Source organism: Carica papaya, chromosome 8, assembly GCF_054855325.1.
Source record: "Carica papaya isolate Zhongbai chromosome 8, ASM5485532v1, whole genome shotgun sequence".
Taxonomy (NCBI): Eukaryota; Viridiplantae; Streptophyta; class Magnoliopsida; order Brassicales; family Caricaceae; genus Carica; species Carica papaya.
Genome location: NC_142316.1, coordinates 6,655,631 through 6,674,874, shown reverse-complemented (window position 1 = coordinate 6,674,874; position 19,244 = coordinate 6,655,631). Strand labels below are relative to the sequence as shown.

Genomic DNA, 19,244 nt, shown 5'->3' with positions numbered 1-19,244 from the left:
AATTAAAAAATAAGATTTTGAAAATTAATTAAAAATAATAAACTATGAATAAATGTAAGCGAATTTTTTCTAAATTCAAATATCAAATTAATTATAAACACATAATTTTTTTCTTAATCAAAATTATGTGTGGTTGCCACATTGGCGATTTCTTAAATAAGTTGTTCGTGTGTAATTTTATAACAGAAGATTAATTTGGTTTAAATTTAAATATAAAAAAGGTATAAAACCCAATGTAAACTTTTTTAAAACAATACATGGACTTTCTAGGGATATATGAAATTTCCTTTTTATCTTCTGCATACAGAATCTTCCATTTCGTTTCTCTCTCTTAACGTTGTAAGACATTGGTAAATGTATTTATATTTATAGGAACGAAAAATTCGGTAAACAATGTGGGCGTGCCGGAGTGGTTATCGGGCATGACTAGAAATCATGTGGGCTCTGCCCGCGCAGGTTCGAATCCTGCCGCTCACGTTTTATATTTGATATTTTTTGGTCGGGTGTTTATTCTTTGAGAATCACACATTTTCCCTTTCTTCTACACGTTTCCTCAGCATTCAGTAATTCCGCCTACTTACAGAAACTACTCGTTAGTTTTCATCTACATTCTATACTTCTTGAAAATTAAAGTTTATAAATTCACCATCACAGAACTTTGTAGTGATACATGAACCATAAATTAAATTAAAACTTAATCAAGAGATTACAACATCCATAATTGAAGAATATTTAAGCATGCCTGCGCTTTTCTTCTCCCGCGAGACAAGTCGAGATGATGTTGGCCCACGGAAGTTTCCTCCCGGCTTCTCCCCAATAAAGAAACGTAATTTGTTGGAAAACGTGTTGTGAAGAAGACTTCAAGGAAACAATTAACAATAACAAAAACTAAAGTCTCCGGATTCCTTCTAGAAAAAAAATATATATAATTTATATGTATAGATGAGAGTTGAAATCCCCATTTTGCCTGCCTTGTCCATTCAAACAAAACGACACCCACCCTTCCAAATCCGACAATTCACTCCTAATTTACTATTAAATTTTATCTTGATCACAACCCATCGCTGTTGCTTCTCAATTATTATATGAATGTGTTTTGTGTGTCTTGTGCTAGTCGCCTCTGTTAGGAATGGAATCTGTATAACCATAACCTTCAACCCTTCTTCAACACTGAACCCAAATGGGCATTGTCTCAAAACCCTCCCTGTTTCTGCTTCTCATCGCAGTTTTGATGACTTCTTCAAGCTCCACTGTTGCAGAAGCACGGCCAGTTTTCCTCATGCCTAAACAAGGTAAGAATTAACCAAGCTGATCTCTCCATGAATTTTCCATCTGAATCTTGAATGGTTTTCTCATATATGTGTCTGATTCTGTAGGTGGTGGGTCAGGGATTGCCACCATGCTCGGAGTTATTTGCAAGTGTTGTGATGGTGTTGGAGGAGAGTGTTCCGGCACCTGGGCTGGATCATGCTCTAATCTACAATGTCAACCATGGAAAAATACAGTAGTTTAATTAGAATGCTATGTATTATACGTTATTACTGGTATAAATATACATATATATATATATGTGCTTTCTTTTTCCCATGTAAAGATGCGTTTGTACTAAAGATCATATGCTTCTATCAATTGGGTATGCGCTCAATTTTGAATATATCGGAGTAAAGCCCATCATCATACTTAGCTGATAAGATTGTTGTGGGGAGATAAATCTGAACTTACTTTTGGAAAGAACTGGAGAACAGTTTCTAGGGAAATCCGTTTGGACTTTTTCTGGGCAGATGTGAATTGAATAGTGAATTAGTTAGTTGACTGAAAATTGGAGATGGTGATTTTTGAGGCTGAGACTGAGAGCTTGTAGTAGCGATTGACCGGAGCCTGATAAAAACCACTTGTTTAAAACTTTAACGTCTCTCACTTATTGAATTCATCAGCTTTCTAGAATTAAATAGATCCTTCTTAATTAACAACCTTTGAATTTTTTTAAATAAATAATTTAGGTGTATTAATAATAACATTAAATACAAATCGACCTAAAAATCTAGACTCTCATTCAAAAAAAAAGGTACATATTTATCTAATTAAAAAATAATTAGTCTACTTTTCTAGAATTAAGTGGTGGAAAAAGAGATAAGATTAGGTACCGATCACTGTCAAATAAACCTTTTTTTAAAAAATATATATATATATTTGGTATTGTAAAATATTTTTCCAACATGTTTATTAATAAAAAAAAGATATTGATGCCGAAATTGAGATCAATAATATAATCTAAAATTCACACAATTTCAATTAATACAAAAAGTTTAATCTTTAAATAAATCATCTCTATTTAATTCATAGTTAATCTGTGATTAAAATTGAAGTAATAAAAATAAATTAATTAATTAAAACGTCACAAGAAAAACTTTGATAAGTTAAAAATTAATTCAAGAGACAAATTGATGAAAATGTTACAAGGAAAACTTTAATAAGTTAAAAATTGATTCAAGAAAAAAAAAATTAATGAGAACACCGCAAATTATCTTGATAAATAAACACTAATTTCATACTCAGTAAGAAGGTCGAATAAAATTTCATTAGTTGAAAAATTATAAAGCTTTGTATTTTATTAACTTCAAATTAGATTACTTAAATTTAATTCTTGAGGTCTATTTATAGTTGAATGTAAAGTAAAATACAAGAAAAGAAAATCTCATAATTAATTACAATTATTTTTTTAAAAAATAATAAATTATAAAATTAAGAAAATAATACTAACAAATATCGATATGGTTGTCTATCTTGAATTAAAGAATATTCTTTTTCATTGTTGTTGAGATATTGTCGTTTATGAAAAGATTATTAAATTTAATATAATATTCACTTACAATATGAGAAAATCTCTTGAGAATCTCTTAATTTAAAGAAAATATATTGAAAATCTCTTCATTTAAAGAATATCTCTTGAAGATATCTTAATTTTAAAAAAAATATCTTGAAAATCTCTTAATTTAAAAAAAAAAATCTTTTAAAAATATTTTAATTTAAAGAAAATCTCTTAAAACTTTCTTGATTCATCTAGAAAGTGAATTGGTACATGATCTTATGGATACATCCATGATCTTATATATTTAATATACATCTTTTAAAAAGATATGATTGGATCCTGTTATATTATAAGACATTTTACTTGCTTATTTGCGGTGAAAACAAGGAAGGAAATATTTCTTAATGAGGGAAAAAAATTCCTCACAATTTTGAAAATTGTTCACATGCTTGTTTTGGCTACTTCCTTCATTTGGGATGAGGATGCATGGATACCTTTGCCCTTGGCCGAATGAGTTTATTCTTCTTTCCTTGTAGGCTTCCATACTTGGTTTAAGCCTTTCTTCCTCACTTATCCATCATTGGAAAAAAAAAAAAAAAAGGGAGATTTGTTTGCATATCTTGGCCCTCACTCTTATAAAACGCCCACTATACATCATGATGCTCCTTCCAAGTGGTATAAGGCCATCATTTATGATGTTCATGACTTGTTTCACTTTATTCCCTTCACATGGCCTTTGTTATGGGCGAATCCACTTTGTTCTTAGTTTGGACACCCTTTGCCGCACAGATCTTCCTTTTGACCACTTGTAACTTTTCTTGGACGAGCTTGGTGTCTTAAAACTTCTTTTGGATAATCCAACCGATGGCCTCTAAGGCTTGAATGGTTGCTTGAATAGTTTAAACCATTTATACTCACATTACATAGTTTTATAAGCTCTTGTAATAATATTTTTATCAAATTATCGGACTCTCAACTTTTATTCTAAAGAATACGTTAATTTTTTTTAAATAATTATTGTCGGCAAAAAAAGAATCGGAATTTTCATAAACAAACTAAGAGAATCTCACTCTTAAATCTCCTACAAATTATGATGCCTTACTCTTTTCTTTTCGTTCTTATTTTGAAATAGAAAAAAGTTATATCAGATTTTTATCCCGTTATAAATATTTTAATTAAGAAAATTCAATCGTTACAAAATGAATATACCTCCTCTTTCGTTTCTTTTGATCTTTTATAGACCAAGTTACTAATTATTTAATTAGTGATTGATACTTTATAATTTTATCTTGTCTAATAAGTACATTCGAAGTTTTTTAACTCTATATATTTCATTAGGTACTTAAATCTGCATGTGATAATTGATGGGTGATCTTTTAAATGTTAGTCCATTATCTATAACAAGGCCCAACTCGATCACCGTCATATCCTCTCATTCGTCCATTTTTATTTTATTTACGTACACACACTCACTCTCATTAGTAATTTTATTTCTAACTTTTATCTTGTAATTTAAGATTTTAATTTAATTTGTATTCATTAGACTTAATATGCATAATTAAAATCCATTTTTATATTTTTGAGTTCATACTTACAACCTCAACTTGAATTCTTTAATATCAAAATAAAATTTCTACATTTTATTTTAAAGTGGTTCCTCAATATAAAAAATTATGTTCTGATTAAGACTAATAAACATAAAATTTGTAACCAAAATAAACTGAAACTTAAGTAGAATATAATTAATTTAATTTAAAATTTTAATTCCATCAAATGATATTTTCTTTAATTAAGTTGCAAAAAAAAAAAAAATCGTGCGAATTACCCGTTTCACCCTTAAGAAAATTCCTTTTTACTAATGTATTATAATTAGTGAAGTCACTAGTGGACAAAAAAAAAAAAGACCGAAAGTATACACCCCAAACTTGAATGAAATAAAAACTAAGTACATGAAGTAATATAAAACATGTGGGCTGTCTGCTATTATTGATATGTATATAACGCTCGTGTTGACGGTTTAAAAGTGTGTGTATATATATATGTATGTATATATATATAATGTTATGTGTATATATAACTGACATTTTTTAGTTACTTTGCGTTACGGGTTGGAATATAAATAAAAGGGTAACTCTTGTCTATTATAGCCAATATGTAAGAGACCAAAGGGTAAGTAATGTCAAACTTGTTTTCTGGACTATACATAATATATATGTATGTATGTATGTATGTATGTGTGTATGTTATATGCATCATCGATTTTTATTCGCATTTAGCCGAAAACAAAAAACAGAATATGTATATGAGTACATACATATATATATATATATATATGTATGTACTCTCTTCCATTAGCGGGAATGCCGTTTCATGCTCCTCCTCCTCCTTTTCTCTCTCTCTCTCTCTCTCTCTCTATATATATATATGTGTGTGTGTATATATCTATAATTTCTTTTACCCAGGAAATTTCTATTTCTATATATATATATATATATAGGACATCATCTCTTTTACCCAAAAGAAATTAAGAAATTAAGATATATATATATATAATCAGTTCCTTCAAACAAAAGAATAATATATAGTGATAATAGAAACTTTTACTTGTTTAGAAACTAATATTAAGAAAGTTCAACCAAATGAGCATTGCAGAATTAACCATGGTTTAAATTGATTAATTAAGAAGACACATATAGGTATAGTTGTTGGTTCATATATTATATGGGCCTTGTTTATATTGCAAAGGCTAATGATATATATATATAACTTGTATATATATATATATATAAATATACCCAAAAAAAATAGAGTTGATGGTGCGCCAACCATGTGATGATGTGGAGTAAAATGTTCCAAAACTTGAAACGTATAACGTATAGTTTACATCTCTTTCTCTTTTTGGCCTTTTCAACTTTATCACGCAATTTTCATTTCCCTTCAACAAGTTTAAATTACAATCAATGATGAAATATATAATTTATGTTATAACACTTACTTTATGTTTGGAACAAATTAAGAAATAATTTAGAATTTATTAATAAATATGTATTTAGTTTAATTAAAAAAATATGTAGAACTTAATGTAGAATTTAGAGCTTATTGTTTTAATGCCACATGAAATTCTACATGAACTCGATTTTTATCAATATATGACTCTCATAATCCGTAATTAAAATAAGTCTTATAAAGTGATTTAAAAATAGAGATAATGTAAGGAACGAACTCTGCACTGAATAATTTCAGCCCAATCATGCAAATCAATCACAACATCAATTATCAAAGTGGGGGAGCACTTCTAAAAATTTATACGCAATTCTAAGATGACTTTAAAGCGCCTAAGAACACATTTTAATATTTTGATCTCTATAAGACTCGAACTATAGAACATCAAAGTCATTGGTAAATTATAAGAGGTTCACCATAAGGACCCCATGATTCACTTGAAGACCATCCAGAACCCTCTCAGTAATGGCCTTCCCAAACATAACAACAAGACCTTTGATACATACATTAAATATAAGAAAAGATAGAGGGTTGCCTTATCTAAAACCTCTCTTCATAGGAAAATGCATGGTAGCTGGCTTGTTAACCGTAACAAATAAATATACAGTATAAATATAATATTTAATCCAAACCCTCATTTTGACATCAAACCCCATATTCAGAAATACTCTATTTAGGAAATTCCAAGTCATAAAGTCAAAATCTTTCTTATTATCAACTTTAAACACAACACCAACACTGCTTTTTTTTATACAATTAATCATCTCACCCTGTAATAAAAGCAAGTCAAGTGTAAGAGATATTACCATGCATGATCCTGTAAAGCCGTTTGACAAGAGTTTTGATAATAATCTTGTACATGTAACCAACAAGAAATAAGTTTAAAATTTACTATCAAAAGTGATTTAAAGAAATCGTATTAATAATTTAACTCATATTAAACGATTGATTTGAGTATACTTTAATTATAAAAAATATTCAGTATCTAACTATAAATTTTTTTTCTATTATCTTCAGGTATATTTTTAAAAAATTAATAAATTTTTGTCTAGTTAAAATATGGTTAAATGAATTATATCCAAGTATATGTTGAGGAGAACTTGCAATGTAAAATACATATATATGCATTTCTTTTACCTTTTAAGTACGATTTTTTAGGGAGATTATATTAATACGAGAACTACCAGAGAGTTGATATATATATATATATATATATATATGTAATAAAAAGGAAAAAAAAAAAAAAGTGTGTGCGGATTGAGTTGATATGTGTAGATGGGAGATTCGGAATTTCTGGGACGGTGACTGGACACGTGGCTACCAGCTGGACACACACTCACCATGCGGCGACCCTCAGTGGCTATCAAACATTTCTCATCTCCCCACTGTTTTCAACCGTGGACCCCACTCCAATATTATTTAATTTAATAAAATGATTAATTAAATAATTGAATTTGGTTGATCTTACCACACACAATGCCCTCAACTGCAAAACTGCCTTATCCAATGTATCTCTCCTCTCTGGGCCCAATCCAACGAAAATTCCAGATATTTTAAATTTACCACCTTTTTTAATTAGTTTAATTAAATTTAAAAATTAAGAAAATTATATAATATTTTTCGTTTCATATGCTATGTAAGTAGTGTGACAGAAAGCGAGAACATGATTAACCGATCCTTGGTCCGACAAGATAAAAAGATAAGCTCATATTGTCTCTTTTCCTGTATATATATATATATATTTCAATTATTTATATTCACCCTCTCTCTCTCACACACACACACGCACATTTTGTTAATTACAAGTATTTTTAGGTGGAAATATATATATATATATATTAGTTAGAGTAAATTTTGTTTTGATGGGGGTGGAGCAGTAAAAAAAAAGAGAGAAATTTAGAAAAAGGGTTGGGAGAGAAGTGAAACAAAACATTGGTTCAACGAACTGAGGGTAGGGTAGGGTAGGTTTGTTATTATCCACTAGGGCAGTAAAAGGATAGGACTTAGAGGGTGGGTCCCACAACCGAGCCTACGAGGTGTACGTGGCACAAATCTGTTAATCAAATTTTGAAATTTCTTATTCAATTAACTTCCCCTTTTTTTTTTTTTTTTTAAAGTTACAGATGCAGTGAATCTCGGGTATATTGAGATTTTTTTTACCATTCCTGCCCCTGATTTCCTTCTATTTTTTTTTAAAAAAAATAAAATAAAATTTTCACTTTCTGTAAATAAACAAAAAATAATGGGGACGTTTTTGTAAATAAACATTTTTAAAGGGTGTTTTATACAAAACAGGGGAAGAAGTGACGGTTTCATTTCATTCCTGTCAAACAAGAACGCGATCCTCACGTGTCTCTCCCTTTCGTTAAAAAATAATAATAATAATAAAAACTGTTGTGTTCACATTTCCGTTTGTTTATATTATTTTATTTCTTTCTCTCTCCTGTTTGTTTCTCTCCATCCCCTCTGACGGTGGCTCTTTCAATTTGTGGGTATATATATTATACAAACGCTGTCTCTGGGTTTTGCTTGCTTATAGACTGGTTCTAGAGGTTTTACAGAGGTAGAGAAATGGAGAGAAAGAAGCAACTAGGTTCTTCATCTTCCTCTTCCTCTTCCTCTTCTTATTCTTCTTCCTCTTCCTTCGCGTCTGAGCTGTTTGGCTCCAAGGACTCTCTTTCGCCATCGGCTGGGATTTTCGGTTCTATCTTTGCGCCCTCCGCTAAGGTATATCCGTGTTTAATCGCGTCTCCGTTAATGGCTGAAATCTATTGTAGATAGACAAAATTGAGTGTCGATTCTTTACAATCTGATCTTACTGTTGTTTCTTTTCGTCTGTTCATGTTAATCGGGTTTTTGCATTCTAATGCGAATCAATTTTGTTTCATTTCTTCGTAACCTCTGTGTAACTGTCGATGAAGTCGTCAACATGTTTGAATTCAGTTTTGTTTGTTTCTTCTCTTTTTTTAATTTGAGTTTTAAAGCATTGTTGTTTCCAAGTTTTTTATTTTAATTGAGAAACTGTACATGGATTGCTTTGTCAAGGTTTTGCTTGACTGATTGAGTACGGAGGTTCATTCCCCCCCCTTACTTTTCTGCAATCGTGACATGTATCCAGTTAAGGGATTATAAAGATGAATGCGAAGCTGACAATGGGAGCTAACATGAGTTTGATTTGGTACTTTGAATGGATATAATTGACCTCTTTGTTTTTCATTAGGATTTTTTTCTCCTTCGTTTTAATTTTTTGGTCCTTTTTCTTTTCGTGTTCTCTCTGTGGCAGTGTTTCGAATGATCTTGTTTCTTGCATCAACGTTTGCATGGTTAATGGTGGTTTCTTCAACATAAATGGGCTGTTGTTGTCTTTTTATTAATTCTATAGGTTTTAATAAAATCATTTTCAGAGATAAGCTGATTTTCCTTTTGTTGTCGATTTTTTAGGTTTTTGGTAGGGAGTCGTTGCGCTCTGAAGTGGTTGGTAAGAAGCTGGATTCTGCAAATGAGCCCTACAACACCAAAACTGGAGTTTCTGGTTTGTATTAACTCCTCTTGCTTTCAGGAAAACTTAAGAGTCTAATTTAATAGAGAACAAAAACTTAAGTGCATAATTTATTAAATTTAGCAGTTAAGGCATGTTTCTCAGTTATATATCTCGCAGTTTCCTCTTAAATATTCTTTTTTCTTTGTAGGTGATACCTCTAAGACCGGTGGAAGTGAAATTCAAAGCGCTCAGAACAGTGATGCGAGTGCCTACTATCAGGAGCAGAGAGTATTGCAACCATGTCATCTCAGTTCGTCCATCTACTATGGTGGCCCAGACATTTGTGCTAACCCAGAAAGTACTCAAGGCTCTACCGTAAGTGCACTCGTCGTGGAATAATGAGATCTGTACAATATTATAAGATTGTTCTGGAAGATCATGAAGTAGTAGGGTTTCCCTTATCCTAAAGTAATATATTCTCTATATGGAATGTCTTTTATTGTTTTACTAATTAGAAAATAGGTAATCTTGCAATTCGTCATCTTCCAGGACCCAAAGAGACTACTATGTATTGGTTGACATTATCTTCTTGTTTATGAATATGCTAAGTTGTTTTTTTTTTTTTTTCTAATTTATTTCTTAGTACAAGAAAGATGGGGGAGAAGATGATTCAGGGAGTGCTTCAAGAGGAAATTGGTGGAAAGGTATTAAATTTTAAATACTTTAAATAGATTATATTTTAGTAGTTTCTGATTCGTTGGCCAACTTTGTCTGCAGGATCTCTCTATTATTAAGAGTTCAGTTGCTGAGGCAGTGAGGTTATAGTTATCAAGGTATTTCGTTTCTGATTCCACATGGAATAACAGATAGATCTTATTATTTCTTAAAATCAAAAGTTCACTTTGGCTTCATTCATGTTATAAGTATTGCATGTTTGCCAAAAATAAATGCTGATGATCTTCTATTTTTAGTTACATTCAATGAGTTGTCTTCTTGAACTCTCTGGATATGCTAAATTTGTGAACGTAAGTCGTTATACTGACGTCATTTGCCATTTATCGTGGATATCTAATCCTGCCCTTTTATTTTTGTATGAAGTCTCTTTGTTCGCAGCTGGCGTTACATGTTGTTTACGTGTCCTGCATGCTAACTGTAAAACGTTGTCCTTTTGTTTACGTAATTCAGGATCTTAAAAATCTGTTTCTCCGGGTTCCATAACAAGCATGTGCACATGCACACACGTACATACATAAATTTTATCAGAACAGGGCAAATAAATTGATCTTACAGCAACCTCGATTTGAAATAATTTCTCATTGAGGTTCCTTGTGTTTGTACAGAATTTAACAACTGAATTGACCTGCTCTTCTTAATTCTTACCTTTGCTCTATTTTTCTATGATATGTTGGACCTTCCCCCCCTGTCTCTAAATTTCTTATTTGCTGATTACATTGTATATTAATTTTGGATTTTGACTTGAATTAATGTGCCTCACTTATTTTATTCAATTTGCAGGTACATAAGAAGATAGGGTAGTATGTTAATCCGTCTTCTGCTATATGGAACATAAGTTACAGTAGTAGGATCATAGTAAACAGCAGCTGGTTCTTGTTGCTTCATCCAGCCAAATAGGAAAATATTTATATAAACTGGTAGTTATATATGCGCCTTTTTCGGCGGTTTTACTGTAAAGGATGATGAATTTGGGTATTTTTAATGTAAATGATGCTTTCTCTAGTGATTGCATTTACTACCAATGATTGCTCTTTCTTCTTCTCATTGCATTTGAAGTCACTTTTCCCCTCCTTTTATGACTCTTATGATAGAAACTTCATCATGGTTTCTTGTACTGCATTTTGCATTTTGGCGGCGGATTGGACCATGTTGTGGAGCTGTAATGTTTTCTAATATGATTGGATTTCAGTGTCCAGTTGCTGTGCATATATGATTGATTTGTAAGTACATATTTTGTGAGTATTGTTCAAGTTAATGTGCAGGATACGGGGATGTTTTTTGTAGTGGTTAGTGATGAACCAAGGAAGAGCTTGATGTGTCAGTTCAGGGGGAGAGCAAAGTTTTAGCAAAAAATAAAGGAAGATACTGAGTGATTCCTGAAAGCTTTTGCAAATAGGTGCTTATCAAATCAGACAAAGTAGTCGGTTATCGGAGTGACTCCTGAAAGCTTTATTGATTGTGAGATGATGAATCTCATAACTCGGTTTTCTCCTAGAGATGCCACATAAGTCTACACGGTAGAAAAGAACAAGAGAGCCTTCAATTCTTGAAAGAGGGTGTGGCCCAGCAACCTGAATTATGTTGGAAGTCTAATTCTTTTGTCTAGAAACTGACTGTCCCATTCTTATTTCTTGTTATCTGAGACGTCTCTCTAGTCAAGTCTATATTCCCTATCCAGAGAGTGGCCCCGCCTTTCTGAACTAGTCTTTATCCATGAATGGGTGGGACACTTGACTTGATGTGAGGACAAATATTCTGCAACCACATTTAGTGAAAGCAGATTCTGGGTTACTTGCAACTTATTGGGGCTTCAAAGAGTCGTGTACTGCTTTCAACTTTGTGAAGTTCTCTCTTCATTTTAGTAACTTGTCCTGTAGGCCTATTAACTTAGTAGCGCATTAAAAATAGAAGATAATAAATTTAAACCAATACAAATATTATTTATTCAAGATAATTATATAAATACATACAAGTAAACTTGGTGCATTCGACCTCCTCAACTCCCCTTAAGCCAGAAATATGCAATTACGCCACTGCCACTAGATTAGTATTTGGTACCATGCCAATATATTATATGTTTACTTGGCTTCTTCCAAACCAAGATGCTCAGCTTTAAGATTAAATTACTATTACGGATATTGTGGAACCTAAGATGATTTCAAGGACACTTGTTTATGCCCATTAGTTGGAGCAAGCTACCTCCCTAAATTTTGGAATTTCAAATATGAAAAGAACATAGGTAAATACTTTTTATTAAAAAAAAATAATAATAATTTTTGATTTATATAGATCTAAAAACCTATTTTGGTAGTTAGTGTATGAATCTCACTAAATTGACAGACAAAATTTCCATTAACATAGCTCCCAGGGAACTATACCAATAGACTACAAATTTTATTATGTTTCTGTCTTATTTTTTATTTTTTAATAAATTTATATTTAATTTATAATTATTTAAAAATTAAAAAAAAAGAAAGGAATATGACTGCTATGCGAGACAATCGTATTAACAATATTTTTAAAATTCAATATCGTGCAAACATATTGTATACCATATATACATTTTTCTAATGGTATTAGGCATATGATTATCATTAGTAATAAAAATAATTTTTTGAATATTATATGTTATTTTTGTTTTTAAAAAATGGATTTTTCCTTTTTATTTTTCTAAACCATATGGGCCCCTAATCATATGATTATCACTTAAAAATGAGAAAAAAGGTCCCATCTTTAATTTTCGGATCGGTCTAATTTTTCTTTTAAGCAATAATTATTGCAAATTCAGTCAACCTCTGTGGTTATTGTATTGTGATGTTCCGGATGAGCAAGTCCTTCAACTCATTTATAATCAATCAGACATCCTTATGACAGAAACAACATGAAGCTTTCTCCAACTCTTGAACATCTCTCTATTTTTACAGATAAAACATACACTAGGGACTCAATTCCTTCTCACACAGATTAATATTTAACTTCATTCCTTCTCAACCGAGTCTTGTTCCGGAAAGTTCACCGCTTCTTTCACACAGTGCTCACAAGATAGTATTCGGGTTGGGACTGCAGATTCCTCCTGCGTTTTGTTTGAAATGAAATCTCTTTCCTCTTTTGAACTGCTGTACTCCTTTTCTCTGGGTCCTAAGCTAAGATAATCTGTCAAAACCTTCTTTATTCCCACATTACCTTGTGGAATTTTGCCGCTGCTGATGAAAGGGGATCGTTCACCCTTGGCAGGTGAAAAGCTCGGTGTGGCAACAGCTGATTTGTATGGAGTGCTTGGGACAGGCACTGAGTATGGAATGGAAACACTTTTGTGACCAATGACGCCAACGTTAGAGAATTGGTCAGAATGCTTGGTCAAGTCATCCACATAAAGTAGATCATCAACACGTGCAATAATGTTAAATGCCAGGCTCTCCAAAACTCTAGAGTAACTTTCTAAGATGGACTTCCCAACATCCTGTACAGTATTAGATAACCACTTTTGGTATATGCTCTCTTGGAATTAAAAAGACAATTTAAGAGCAGATTTTCAAAGTAGATTAAGAATTACACAAACCTTGTTATACTGGATTTTGCTCATGTCTAAGGCTGTCTGTGGGAGACCAGGGAATCGCTGTTTCAAGCAAAGCAAGAGGCTTTCTGCTCGGTCTGCTAGCAACTCCCTTTTCTCTGCATCAACCATCAATTCCTTAACTAAATCCCACGATGACTTTGAATTGGACCGAGCTGTACTATTGGCTGGTTTGGAGTTGGTTCTTTTGTGCCATACGTAGATTGAGGCCTCTACCCGATTGGCAATCTCTATAGCTTGATGCTCAGAAGATAAATCAAGGCAATCAAGCAGACAATCAGGAGAAAACTGATCTGAAGAAATATATCTATAGATAAAATCTCCGAGACTTGCTCTTCCATTCTGGAAACAGTCAGAACAGCATTTTGATAATAAGGTTTTTGAAGATCATATAACACAAAATATGTTCTACTCATTTAGTACCTTTGGAAGAGAGTCCAAGTATGACTCGGGCACTTCCATATCTGCTAGAGTAATGCTATTGATAGCCATGACAGCCTTCAATATTTGGTTCGTGCAATCACGTTTATGCTGCAGCTGCTTTCTTGAATTTTCATGGAGGCCACATGGAGGGACACGTGGCACAGGCAACCACCATTTTTCCTCTTGGCGCTGAACGACTCTTTGGAAAGAGGACGACCCATCTCCTTCTGAGGCTAAAATTCCTTGGTCAACATACCAGAACTCAGTGTCTTCAAAACTATCCAATATGTCCTGGAAAAAAAAAAGATAAGATTCAGAGTGACACAACAATAGGAGGGAATTTTACAAACCAATAGAGGTCGGAAGATCTTACCAGAAGCATGTTATCTAATTTTCGAAGAGCTGGGAGATTAACATAAAGATCTGATCTAGGTCTGCAAGTCATGACCTGAATTACAACAGAAAATAAGCCAATGAAAACTTTTGCAAGAATTTGTTCATTTTTTAAACCCAGAACTGAAAAAATTTTCCTTTTCCACGACTTGGCCCTTGATATCATTTTCGTCACATTGAATGAATTATATTTTTTGATGAAAACCTTCATATATTTAATATGCTTGACATGATTAAACACTGAAATTCAAATTTCAAAAACTTGGTATTATTTTCCTCGCATTAATCAAATAATATTACTAACTTATCAACCTTTTTCCTTCCATAGTTTCAGTTTCCCTATCATCCTTGTGAAAATTAAAGATAAAACTTTGCATTTCAGCAATTGTTCGGAAGAAAACAGCATGTCCACTAATGAGAAGCTCATATATATGGCTGACTAATATTTGAAGTTGAACCCAAAAGCCTAATCCATTAACCAAATCTAGTAATTAAGACCAGTTTCAATATTACCTAAATTTAAAGCAGATTAACAGTATCACAAATAAAGACATTGAAGGGTCTGGTTAGCATCTACCTCAAGCTTGGTTCCATCTGGAAAAGTCTGCCAAGAGGGCATCAACTCAACGATATGATCACTAACACAAAGAAACCACCCCATCTCTCTTCGCCACATAGCTTTCTTCTCAGGAGGTACAGGTTGTAACCTCCATAGTTGCCCAAACAATGTCGCTATAAAATTCAATCAGAAAGAAGCAAGAATTCACCATCAACAATGGAGACCATACTCCCAAATGCCCATAAAAACACAAAGGAAAGGTCAAGACAGTAACTTGAAAAGTAATAGATTAACATACCGCAGAGATTAGTAATGGCATTTGAAATTGCCAATGCCGTGCAGACCCCGTTACCACAACCTGACATATCTTCTCCAAGCAGCAATTTTGAAAACCTTTCTTTCATCAATTCAATCTCTGTAAACCCACGAAACACACAATTCATCAAACCCATTATCACAAAATTCAATCATGCAATTGAGGGAGAAGAAGTACCTGAAATTGTTGATCTTTGTTGCTCTAGTTTCCTATTCTCCGGAAGAGGTTTCTGTCCATTTCCACTAGTAGTATGAGGACTAATGCAATTTGTTGACTCAATTTTCTCTGTAGGCCAACCTAAAGAAGGAGTCGAAGATGACTCCTCCTCCGAGCTACTATGACTATGTTCTTCATGCCCAGTTGTCTCAGACGTCAAAAAATCAGAGCTTGAACTACTTTCTCGACCTGCCTCTTCAATCAAATCAGAAAATACCTCTATTTTATCTCCACTTCCACTAATCCCCTCTTTCTTCTCCTCAATGCCATTGTTAGTATCGATAAAACCCTCCATTACTCCAGTCCCTTCTTCGATGAACTCAGGTGAAGCATCGAAAACGGCGTTGTTAACTACCATTGAAGGACAATCGATCTTTTTCAAGCCAAACCCATTTGAGAATCGAGTTCTGTCGTATAATTTTCGCAGAGGTTCCGGGACCCAGAAAGCCAATGACGAGGAGAAAAGGTTGAGGTCTCCGGAGCTTCTTCGATGGTTTAATGGCAACCAAATCTTAAGCTGACACTGATTCTGCTGAAGTTGGTAGTGTTGGGTATTATTATCTCTTTCTTCTTGGTGAGTGAAAGCTCTATCCATAACTTTGCCACCATTCTGGTCCTGTTTGGTAGAAGAGAAAATTAAAAAACAAAAAGAAAAAGGAAAATATGAGGAAGTGGGTGTGTTTGTTGTAGTTGTAGAGTAGGCTTTTTAGTTCTTATAAATGTGGAGTGAGGCTGGTGATGATTACTGAAGCTTGCTGCAACACATGAACGAAGACAGAAGCGGAGGAGCCTTCAACATTTAAGATATTTTTCCCGTCTGTACATATATATAATCAACTCCATATTTTTTTTTTTTTCCTGATAAAAAACCAGGGATTCTCTTTTTTCTTTATCTCTGTGCGTTTGTTTAAACAAGTTTTTTCCCAAACGATTAGGGAATTAATAAAAGAAAGGTTTTGTTTGATAAAGTAAGTTGATGGGGAATCGTGTAAGCGACGGATCTGTCCATTCTATCGTTCATCATGCTTTCATCTTCCTTCCTAAGATACGCTAGGTTTAACTGCTAAATTACCACATTACCCTCACCCTTAATTAATTTCATAATTTTAACCTTGATTAATTATTACTCTAATATCATAAATTATGACTAATCAAATCATCAAGATTTCCATAAAACATTAAACAAAATTAAAAAGTTGAACCTTTTTTTCTGAAACAAAATTATTATATTCGGAGCTTGAGGTGAATGTTTTCTGGCACGTAGAGAAAAATGAAATAATTGCTAAATTTTGTTCATAACTTTTTTAGATTTATAATTATTTTACACGGGGTAAATATTTTTAAAGAAAAGCTTGTTTGTAAAAATCAGTGCTTACAATTGAAGCTTGAAGTAGACAATTTAATTAGTGTATTTATTTACTTCTTATAACAGTGTAAAAATACTACAAAAATTAGTATTCAAAATCATTTAAAAAATAAAAAAATATATATTTATTTATCTCTCCATTGAATTTAATTTTGAAAAATACAATCTGATATAGGGTAGAAAAATGATAGGGCATTTTTCAAGTTACCCTCATGAAAGATACGTTTTGTTTTTATTTTCTTTTTGTTTTTTTGTTTTTTTGGGGAAAGAAATGAAAATTTGTATCATCTATATGAAAAGTTATTATTTTTTCGAATTCAATTTTAAAGGAGAAATAAAACCAAGAAAGTTTCTTGAAAACCTTCCAAAATTTCTTCATGGGTCATCATTTAATGGATAAAATTATATATATATATATGTATGTGTGTGTGTGTGTTTTGAAAGGACAAACATACCCTCGTGAAACCTCAATGAAGCTTTTCAAGGGCATCTTATATATATATATATATATATAGTACAGCAAACAAAGAATTGAGGTCCCAATTTGTGTCTCTAATAATTACAGTCTCGTTTGACCCAACCATATACTTTCTAAATGTAAACGTTATATTTTTTATAATTATTTTTATGTTGTTCAAATAATATAGAGAAAGAACATTTGCTATTTCTGTATGTAGTTTTAGTAAAAATCAAGTTTTGAAAATAATTTTATAAACTACAGATTATATAGATTATGTAATATATTTCATAATTTAGAGACTTAATTTTTAAACAAAACATTAATTATTAATCAAATTTGATTGGAAAAATAAATGAATCCGACCATCTTTAAACATTTTTTTTTTGAATAAAATAAAAACAAACTCATAATTTTAGGGAACAAACAGAGGAGAAGTAAATGATACAATATGTAAATGCCATAAACGTGATCTATTTTATAAGAAAATGGACCAGATCCATTAAATATTTTTTTCATGTCCAAATGTCAATTAATGGTTCAAGTTTAAATTTGAATATTTCAAAAATAACAATTACATGAGCTTCCTTCTCTCTCCATGATGATGGTCCCAAGGTTATATATACATATATACATATATATACACACACACACACACACCACAATTGCCATTAACTAGAGAATTTTTGCCCATAAGTTTAAATTTTATTATTCACATTTACTTTGCAGTAATTTTTTTCATATTTACCATCGACCCTTTATCTGTCTCACCATCTCCATCTTCTCAAATTTACATATTTCTTTCATTGAAGTTAATAGTTTACATTGTGCTAATATAACACGTTAAGTTTTGTAATTTATAAACAGTACAAGGGCGGTTGAAAAGAAGTATACAGTGAATGAAGATATATATATATATATATATATGTATATATGTCTTCATTAATAAGTAAAAGGCAATGAAAGTTGGTCTTGGAGTTAGAATTAAGATGTGATGATAATAAGAACAAGATGAAGATGTTTAATTATGTTAACCTTTACTCCCAAGGCAACATGTTTTTATTTATTTATTTATGAAACAAAACAAAACAAAACAAAACATAGATTCTGTTGTTGGAACATCCAAACTGATCCAAAAGACAGGCTTCCCTCAACGGCTACTCGTTACCTTTTAATTTTGAATACCCATTAGAGGGAAACCAATTGTCTTGCTTCAATTACAAGCTCTTTCTTTTTCTTTTTTTTTTTTTTTTTTTTCCTTTCTTTACCTTTTAGTTACTATTTTACATATATATATATATATATATTTATTGATTCCTCACTTGTATTTGCCATCACAAGAACATACCCTATTAAATGTGTTCGTGAAACAAATGAATGAGAATTTTTAAAATCAATTTGGATCCTCCCTCCTCGTAAAACATTAGCCATTATGAAATTCTAAGTAATGTTACTCCAATAAAATATTACCTAAATGTGGATTTAAATCATGCTTTACCGTTACGTATTTACATTATATGAATCACAAGTATCTAAAATAATATATTTTAGATAATTAAGAATTATTCATGCTATCTCATTAAACACTAATGAACTAAATTTTTTGATCCTATTGAATCAAAAATAACGGGTTGATCACTATTACCTCATAATACATCCATAAAATATTGAATTTTATATCTTTGGTGAGATTCAAATTCGTATAATTTGAATAAAGCACATACATTTTAACTATTAGATTATTGTATTGTTACTAACATATATTCGGGTGATTCAAAGAATTAAATATTTTAGCTCATACACGGACTTTTAAATTTTATTTGGAATAAAATTCAAAATTTGTGTATAATTTCATTTGTTTCACGTTTATTTTAACTTAGAGATAACAACAATTTTTCTTAAAGTAATAGAA

General features: G+C 31.7%; 2 protein-coding genes and 1 non-coding gene across 3 annotated transcripts; 2 read left to right on the top strand and 1 right to left on the bottom strand.

Annotated features, from left to right (window-relative positions):
- The first annotated feature begins 395 nt into the window (after positions 1-395).
- TRNAS-AGA (transfer RNA serine (anticodon AGA)) lies at positions 396-477 on the top strand. Its single transcript has one exon. It is a non-coding gene; the product is annotated as a tRNA-Ser (tRNA).
- A 7,750-nt stretch (positions 478-8,227) lies between these two features.
- SIS (E3 ubiquitin-protein ligase RLIM-like protein) lies at positions 8,228-11,050 on the top strand. The gene is made up of 6 exons (XM_088209820.1): positions 8,228-8,539; positions 9,254-9,344; positions 9,502-9,668; positions 9,937-9,997; positions 10,071-10,126; positions 10,809-11,050. The coding sequence occupies exons 1-5, from the start codon at positions 8,384-8,386 to the stop codon at positions 10,085-10,087; spliced, it is 492 nt and encodes a 163-aa protein (XP_088065946.1). The 5' UTR covers positions 8,228-8,383; the 3' UTR covers positions 10,088-10,126; positions 10,809-11,050.
- Positions 11,051-12,852: 1,802 nt separating this feature from the next.
- On the bottom strand, positions 12,853-16,249 carry LOC110814277 (rop guanine nucleotide exchange factor 7-like). Its single transcript, XM_022041691.2, has 7 exons — positions 15,471-16,249; positions 15,276-15,392; positions 14,996-15,150; positions 14,399-14,473; positions 14,026-14,316; positions 13,588-13,944; positions 12,853-13,488 (listed from the first exon to the last, which is right to left on the bottom strand). The coding sequence occupies exons 1-7, from the start codon at positions 16,102-16,104 to the stop codon at positions 13,006-13,008; spliced, it is 2,112 nt and encodes a 703-aa protein (XP_021897383.1). The 5' UTR covers positions 16,105-16,249; the 3' UTR covers positions 12,853-13,005.
- Between the last annotated feature and the right edge of the window lie 2,995 nt (positions 16,250-19,244).